This window comes from Protobothrops mucrosquamatus, unplaced genomic scaffold (assembly GCF_001527695.2).
Source record: "Protobothrops mucrosquamatus isolate PMUCROS unplaced genomic scaffold, P.Mucros_1.0 scaffold1716, whole genome shotgun sequence".
In the NCBI taxonomy this organism is placed as follows: domain Eukaryota; kingdom Metazoa; phylum Chordata; class Lepidosauria; order Squamata; family Viperidae; genus Protobothrops; species Protobothrops mucrosquamatus.
This window is the reverse complement of record NW_015387864.1, coordinates 147073-156048: the sequence shown is the minus strand read 5'-3', so window position 1 is coordinate 156048 and position 8976 is coordinate 147073. Positions and strand designations below refer to the sequence as shown.

The 8976-nt window shown below is 39.3% G+C and overlaps 1 protein-coding gene across 1 annotated transcript in view; it reads right to left on the bottom strand.

Annotated features, from left to right (window-relative positions):
- Positions 1-356: 356 nt before the first annotated feature.
- The window catches only part of RGS6 (regulator of G protein signaling 6), a 94816-nt gene continuing 86196 nt past the window's right edge, over positions 357-8976 (bottom strand). The window contains exons 14-15 of the mRNA XM_015822884.1: positions 5976-6065; positions 357-494 (exon numbers count right to left, since the gene is read on the bottom strand). Coding sequence (XP_015678370.1) covers positions 357-494; positions 5976-6065 — 228 coding nt within the window. The remainder of the gene's footprint in view (positions 495-5975; positions 6066-8976) is intronic.

Genomic DNA, 8976 nt, shown 5'->3' with positions numbered 1-8976 from the left:
GCCTTCTTCTGGACCCAAATGACCCCACCCTCTTTTTCTACAAGGCAATGTAAGTGGAAGCGTTGTGCATGTTACCAACATTGTACACAATGTTACAGAGAATAGAAGCTATGTGTGCATCTTCCTTGCTCTCATCAAGGATAAATTGAAAAGAGGGAGAAATGTCATGGGAACAGGGCTCTCTGAGCATTCACACATGACCACTGCAGGGGAAGGAGGGGAAAAAACCAGACTCTATCCTGCTTTGTGAGGAGCTTCCTACTGCAGATCAGAGAGCTGGCTGTTTAATTTAAATGTGGAGCTTGAAATTCTGCCTTTTGATTGCATTGCCATGACTGAAGGATACTACAGAGGAGCTAAAAAAAAGTTTCCAAAGTAAAAGTAAACGCTAAACAGAAGAGGGAAGAGGAACGAACATAACCAAAAACAAATGAACTTACCATACTGCGAGTGAACTTTTCTAGAGAAGTTCTACGAGCTTGCTCGTTCTCGGGCTTTAGAAGGGGGAAAAAAAAGTTAAGAAGGGGGGGAAAAATGCCAAAAAAAAAAATCAGAACAAAAAAAAAAAAACTCTTCAGCTAACTTTGGCTTTAGAAGTGTTAGCAAAAGAAAACAAAAAAAAATATATTAAACATCTCAAACATAGGGCAAGTGCTGTTCGCAAGAGCAAAGCAAGAACTTTGTGCAATCATTCCTTAACTGCTTTTCTTTTGGGAAATGTTGCTCTCCTTTTTTTTTAAATGTAGCTATGGACATCTAGCCAAAGTTACATATATCAAGAAAATCAGATATAATGATGCATTCTGCATCTGTCAAGTCAACTCTTTTTAGAAGAAAACCATCATTTTTCAGTCAGAAGGTAGTGGTCTGGATTTATGATGGAATAATCCACTCTCTCTGTGTCTGTATGTACGCAAGAAAAGCCTGAGGTAGAACCGAATAGAATAAAAGAGGATATGAGTCTTATCCTATTCCTCTTTTCCAAATTTACTTATGTGGACATTTCTATTTTACTTTTCAATGACAAAATCAAATCCAAGAGGCTTACAAATAAAATGATACTCCTTTCTGATGTGTTGGATGTTTATATGAAAATTGATCAGGTTATCTGCTTTTTGCTTAACTTGATCCTTTGGAACTGCTGTGCTGTGGTGATCTACTCAAAATGAATCCCATTGTGCTCAGCTAGACTTACTCCCAAGAAATTATGCATAAAACTGCTGTTGGCATAAAGGTTTTGCTAGGCTACATACAAAACAATCACATTACTATTATTTGTTATTTTTGTTATTTGGAAGCTGCAACTATAAATACAGGAATTTTACTATAATAAGAAATTCACCAACACTATAGCTGTATTACTGTCCTCCAGGGAAACATGATTCAGCTCATTTGGCAGAAAACAAATCTTATTAAATATGAATGAAAGGATAATTTCCCAGCAAACAGGCCATTTAGTTGAATGAAGGAATTGTAATGTTCAGGGGCAAACCCATCAAGATATGACCTAAGTCAATTCACCAGTTTCAGGAGTGAATGATGAATTTGTGCATACATTTGGCATTATTACTAAATCAGCACAGACTATTTTGAGAACAGAAAAACCAGCACTCAGTTTTAGTTCCTAATTTCTGTTTATGTACTGTACTTATTATTAGTCAAATTATATCTCATTTACTACACTAGCCCTTCCAGTTTTCCCCATGCTCTAAATAGATTATATTAAATTTGGAGAAAGTTAGTGGTCCAAAGTCATACTCAGCTTTCATGGTTGAGAGTGAAGCTGAAGCTGGATTCCCAGGACTTTAAGACACCAACCCACTTTTTCCTGCCTCCTTAGGGAAAAAAACAATGGTGTATAATACCAGGGAAAAGTATAGTGACTCTAATTGCAAAGTTTCACTTTGTGTGCTAATTTTGTGTTCACAAAAGTTCTGTTTCCAGAAGACAGTATGTTCATGTTCCCTTTCCTAACACTTCTTGTAAAGCATTTAAGTAGAAAGGGAAAAAATAGGATTCCAAATCTGCAACAATTAAAAAATAGGGAAGCAGGAGAAACTTTCAAATGATATGTACATATATTTGTACATGGAATTCTCATGTGAAGCATTGCAGGTTTTTGTTTTTTGAGAACTGAAACCTGTGTGCACCTGAAACAGATTGGAGCTGTGTGCGTTTGTGTGTGTTTGAGACCAAATCTGTTTAGGTGCCATACTCTGTAAACACTTATGTAATGAAGCAACTGTGATATTAGAACTGAAGGTGCCAGGTTAAATGTCAACTGCATGTGAAACCACACAATGTTCGCATGTTTGCATGCTGTTTTAGTCTTCCCCAATTTTCCAGCACTGGTTGGAAATTCTAGGAAATGCATCATATCAGGAGGTTGTCAAATTAGGGAATGCTGCAACTGTTTTTTTCCCCCTACTAAGACTCTCTGACCTAGGCCATTTCACACGATTGGAATTGGCCTGCCAGGGATGACTGACTGAGTGAAGGAACATCCACTATAGTTGTATTGAGCTTACAGCCCTAAACACTATATTACTCCTAAAGGCTATTTACAAACAGAACAATTCTACCCACTGAAGTCTGGATGCAATATATTTAATTACTGTAAATATAGAATCCACATGTATAAATAGACAGGGAGTGGCTCATGTAGTTTTCAAACATACCCTTCTCCTTAAAATGTAAAGGAAGGAAGAACAACTACAAGACAACAAGACAACTCACTGTTGCAACCAGCCATTGGGCATGGCTACACAGAGTTAAAATAATTAGGAAATCCTTCACTCTAGTTAGCTGCGGGGAAACTAGATGAGAATACGTGGATCCATATGTTTACTTTTTCAGCTCTTTGTTCTTCCTTTCTTTTCCCTGCTCCAATCTGCCAGTACTGAGTCCTTTAAAGCATCTATTGTCAAAGAGTCATTACCTCACATATGGACATTCTTGTAAAGAAATAGATACATGGATTTAAAACTATCTAGAGCTAAAATTGAGCTTGCGGTAGCAATAAAACCTTACTATGGGGGAAAAAAACCATGCAATTAATTGGAATAATCTAAGGAATAACTATCTCAAGCCATGTATAGATAGGAAAAAAGGAGTCCTGGTGAATGAATGCTGTATACCGAGAGGAAAAAATAATGTTAAAATGACATGGTTTGAAATATAGTGTAATTTTGTTTTAACTGGCCAACTTGGAGAAGTTGATTATTATTTGTAAATGTTCATTGCTCACACATATAAGTATGCCACTGCCATCATTTACATAATTTGTGTAATGATGTTATCTTATATATGATGCAAATGATTTAATTTGCATCACATCAACAGGCCTGTTACATGTGAAGTCTCTTTCATCACTGCTAGATTCTTCACTTCCACATTCTGATAGATGAGACAAACTTGGATGAGGCCTCTTTGATTCTTATGTCAAGAAAGATAAATACTTGCAGATCACCTTTTTGCCCATTCAGCTTTCAGAACAATAGGGAGCCATCAATTTTAACTAACTCAGCATTTTCCCTGCCAGTCAGGATTCAGGGGTTGGGTTTCAACAGACATCTCTAGCATAAACTTAGAACTTCTTCTGAACTGGTTTCTTTTTCTTCTTTGACCTGAGTCTTTTGAACATTTTTAAGGGACTAAATACATCTTATTTTGCTATACTAATGCTCATAGGTACCCTTCTCTGTTTGGGGAATAAAATGAAAAGACAGCATCAGGAAAGCTAAATCCATGTAATGCCGCATTCCCCAATCCCTCTTCCTTACTTCTTTTTAAGAATCATAAACCATAGTGTTGAAAGAGCCCATTTAAACCATCAAGTCGAATCCCCTCCATGCAGAAGGTTAAGGCATCTTAACAGATGGTCCTCCAACCTTAGCTTGAACATCTGCACCAACATCTGCCATGTCTCCTCTGGACAAAAGCTCCACTGCTAAATTGCTCTTACCATGAAGGCTTTTTTCAACCTTCAGAGCATGCTGCTCTATAAAAAGGGATGTACTGTATATAATCCCATCTTTGAAAAAGACAGTAGCTGGTGAATCCAATCTACTCATAACCACCATAAGACAACCGTGCTATAGATACTTATCTATAAATATTTATTGTGTAGAGTCAGGATTTGGGGCTGTACTTTGACATCCAACACAAGCACTATGTTAAATTCATTGAATGAAATCTGATATTTTTTTGTCATGGGACCATAACAGAGAAAGTCAACAGGACTTATGACCAATCATCTAACATTCAAGATACCCACTGAAGCTATCCTATCTCAGCCACAGCCACAACACTGAATACAGCCCACCAGCTATGCAGACCTACGCAAGAGCTTAACATCAGTATAAAGAAAAACCACCAAATTAGATTCAGTAAAAATGGTCTAATGGCCATTGGATTCTGTTTCCCCACACCATCCAGACTTAATAACACATCTGCTGTTGAAAGCCCCCTGCAGTCCATTTCTTGGACGTGACAATGTCTCTTCAGTTCACAACCTCTATATGGCTCTCACAAGAGCAATCAGCGTGTAAAATATAACTCTGAGGAACACTTGCAAACTCTTGATGCAAAGGAAGCACTGAAGGGTTCAGTGAATGTCACTGAAGTATTCCACATATTCTATCCAACCTAGCAGTTCTCTATTTGTGAGTCCATAGAAATATACAGATGGTAAATGTCTAGCAAAAACTTGTACCAAAAATAGCCTCATACGTAGATCTCTATTTCACTGCCAAAAAGAGCTCTATGCACACATCTCCCCTGCTCAGGAGAGAGTGACCCTATCCAGTCAGCATCAAAGCTTTGCTCATGATCACCAACTGTGCTTCAGAGTTCCCGGGCATACAGGGAACCGGTAGCTTGTCAGAAATAGGTTCTAAGATTTCTGATCCTGTTGGCATTGCAACAGAGATTTGATTAGGCTGATTGAATTATGGGATCATGGGAAAGCAGCAACTGGCAGAGGAAAGCAGAGAGCCAAATAGACAAAGCAGAAGACTCAATCTCTAAATCTCTGTATAAAAGCATATATATAAAATTGAATATGGGAAGTGGGAAATCCTTTCAGGTGGGTATATATTATTTAAACCTAGCCACAGATGAAAATCAAAGTATATCAGCTCTCTGCCCCATTTATTCCTAAATGCCTGATTTAGGATTCTCAAGAAGCCCTTTGTTGTTTTATATAGAAAGGAAAGAAAACAATACAGCATGCTGATATGAAAAGAAAATAATAAGATGGGAGGAATATAATCAGAGTTGTGTTTAGTATTTGTTTAAAATTAAAAATAATAGCAAAAGTCTATGTACAGAAAGTGCTGGTGGAAGGGAATGGCATTCACAGAAAATCAAAAGCTGATAGAAAATCAAGAGGAAGGCTTCAGGTGAGGCATCACAAGAATAACCATGAGATTAAACAGAAGGGGATGGTGCCCTGCTTTCCAATGGTTGCTACGCTGTATGACAACAGTAAATGTGATTAAACAGATGGTATTTGTGCCCTGCAAGTACCTAGAATGGCAATTTGCCACTTCATGTTGAAAGATGGCAGAAGAGCCATTGTTCAGTGACAGCCATGTCAATCCTGGATAACTTCAGTTAAAGGATGCTGGGCAGCGAGATTGGGAAAAATCTATGGACATCTGCTAAGAAGAGCAGACTTTCACAAGGCTTCATGACAAACCATGTGACCCAGCTTAGAAGCTGCTTCTGCTTCAGTTTCATCTCCCTATCAGAGGATGGCCACTTCCACTGAACACTGAAGTGGTTTATTTGGATGCCAAACATGGAGCTTTAGGAAGAGGGAAAGACATGTCCTCAATGCTCAGAATGAGGAAAGGGAACAGGTCTTGGCCCCTCACAAAGAACAGAACATTCATGTTCACACAGCGGCAAGCAGCAGCAGGCAGGAGTCAAGAAGGACCTGGAGAAGCAAGCATGTCCTTCCCGATAGATACCTTCTTCTTTGCCAGCAACAAGTCTTGGTAAGCATTGGAACGGAGGAAACGTGCATAGCTGTCACTCTTCATCAGCTTGTAAATATGTTCCTGTGGGAAGACAAGAAATGACAGGGTGAGATTTATTATTGGACACTGTTCAACAATCTCTGGGCACCTACGGGGAAAAAAAGTGAAATATCAAAGCATAACTGAAAGGTTCCCCCCCCCCCATAATTTCTAAAACACGGTGACAGATGTTCCACAATGGACTATCAGCTAGATGAAAAGAAACCTTGGCATGGCTTTGTTCCAGGATAGAAGGAATGATTATTTATGTAATTGAAGGTTTCTTCCATCTTTCAGTCCAAAGGACTAAATAAAAGCTTATCTCTCTCTCTCTTTTTTTTTTTTTTTTGCATAATACTGCCCTTCAGATGTTCATTTTTAGTATTCGGAATCTCTAATGTAGATTAGAATCATATTAGGTGAGATAGTAGGATTCTAACCTGTTGCTCTCCACTGACTGTATTCATACAAGAAACGTGTCCTGGTTACCGAATTAGACCATTTGAGGGGTTGTGTGATAAAAATAAATAAATCATAGTTTGGTTCAAACTGCAGCTATTAAGAAAAAGTACGATCAATAACTATGATGGGGTACAGTGGGATTTCTGGTCACACTCACAACAATATAAGACCCTACTATTAGACTGAAGATGCAAGTTCATACTGTATACATTTATCTGGAAGCAAAACTTAATTAGAAGAAAAAAGGATCTGGAAGCTGCTTGGAACAATGAAAAGGACTATATTGCAGAGCACCACATAACTATGTGGAGTTGCTATAATGGGTAGGATAATGTGGTTGAAGAGAACAAGGACTGCTAAGATTTAAAGAGATAAAGAACATGCAGAGTGATTTTAAGGGGGGGGAATTGTTTGGGAAGTGGTGAAGAGGCTAAGCAAGGAGCCTTCAATAAAAGTGATAAAATTATTTCGAATGAAATGAAATGAGGGAATGCTGGAACAATTATCTTAAAGGTTTCTAAGAAAATGGCAGTTATATGTTGAATGCTATAAACGTAAGTGTTCTAGAAAACTAATGATGAAAAGGAAATCATAAATGCTGAGGGAATGTTGGGAAATGTAGAGAAGTTTAACAGGAGAAATGTTAACACGTAGATACAATTTGTGTATTGAGTAACTGTGCAATGTGTGTAATATGTGTATGAAGACTGCAGCTGTGCCTAGCAATTAGAAAAATGTTTTATTGTTCTTCTGCACAGGAGAAAAGTAGAAAGAGTGAATGAAAAATCTATAGGAAACGTAGTTTGTAAAGTTTGTCTGGAAACAAGAGCATCCATAAGAAACTGAAGAAGCTAAACAACAACAACAACAACAACAATAATAATAATCGCGTTGGAAGGGACCTTGGAGGTCTTCTAGTCCAACCCTCTGCTCAGGCAGGAAACCCTATACCATTTCAGACCTAGATAAGCAGCAAAAAGTTTCAAACCAAAAAAAGGAAAGATGTCCAGTTGCCATGGCTCAACTTCCAGACAACTCTATCTGGGTGACTGAGAATCTTCACTGACATACTGCCATGCACTTTGGGGAAGAAACCCGGAGGCTGGTGTGGGGCTATGAAAAGATAGCAAGAAAAGATTCCCAAGAGTGATGATCCAAAAAAATCAAGATGGCAACCACAACTGTATGGAACGCTTTCCTTTGTATATGCATGCAGAAAACTATATGGGACTTATTTAAGGCATACAAGAAATAGGGAATTGGTTTTGACAGTGAAAATGAAATATTTTTTGCAAGTTATAACTAAATGGCAAAAAAACCTAAAGCAAATAGGTGAAACTGTGTACTATGTTTAATAAAGAGGGGGAAATGGAACAAGAAATGTTAAGGCATGCAAATGTTGACGGAAAAGTAAAGCAGAGTATGTGGTTCAGTACAGTATTGTATTACAGTGAATAGATATTTGTTGAAAGAAGTTAAAATACCTGTCTATAAGAAAGTGGGTTTGCCCATTTTTGTTATCCGGAAATGAGATTGAATGGATTGTAATGGAGAATTTACAAAGACCGTAACTGAAATGGATATTGGATGGTTATGGTTTGAATGCAAAAGTTTGAGTCCAGTATAGAAGAAATATGTTGAGGTGCTTTGGTTATATGGACAGTATTAATGAAAACTGAATTGCAAAGCCATTTGAATGAAAAGTAAATGGGTTGAGAGGAAAGAGAAGACTCCCTCGGATCGGGTACGCAACTTGGGTGTCCTCCTGGATCCACAGCTGACACTGGATGACCAGTTGGCGGCCGTGACCAGGGGGGCGTTTTATCAGGTTCGCCTGATTCACCAGTTGCGACCTTTTCTGGACCGGGACGCCCTACGCATGGTCACTCATGCCCTTGTCACCTCCCGCCTGGACTACTGCAATGCTCTCTACATGGGGCTCCCCTTGAGGAGCACCCGGAGGCTCCAGCTAGTCCAAAATGCGGCCGCGCGGGCGGTGTTGGGAGGGACTCGTCGCTCCCATGTAACACTGCTGCTACGCGAGCTGCATTGGCTGCCGGTGGCCTTCCGGGTGCGCTTCAAGGTGCTGACCATCATCTTTCAAGCGCTCCATGGCATCGGACCCGGATACCTTCGAGACCGCCTCCTGCCGCAGATTACCCCCCATCGACCTGTACGCTCCCACAGAGTGGGTCTCCTCAGGGTGCCGTCAGCCAGACAGTGCCGGCTGGCGACCCCAAGGGGGAGGGCCTTCTCTGTGGGAGCTCCCACCCTCTGGAATGAACTGCCCCAAGAGATCAGGGTGATCCCTGATCTCCCTTCCTTCCGCCGCGCCCTTAAGACATGGTTATTCCAGCTTGCGGGACTGGCCTAGGGGAAACTTTTAGAGGGGGTTTTAATTATATTTTAATTAGATTAAATTTAAATATTTCCTTTTTAACTAATTTTTAAATTTGTAATGTTATTTGTGTATTTTTACCCGATTGTTAGC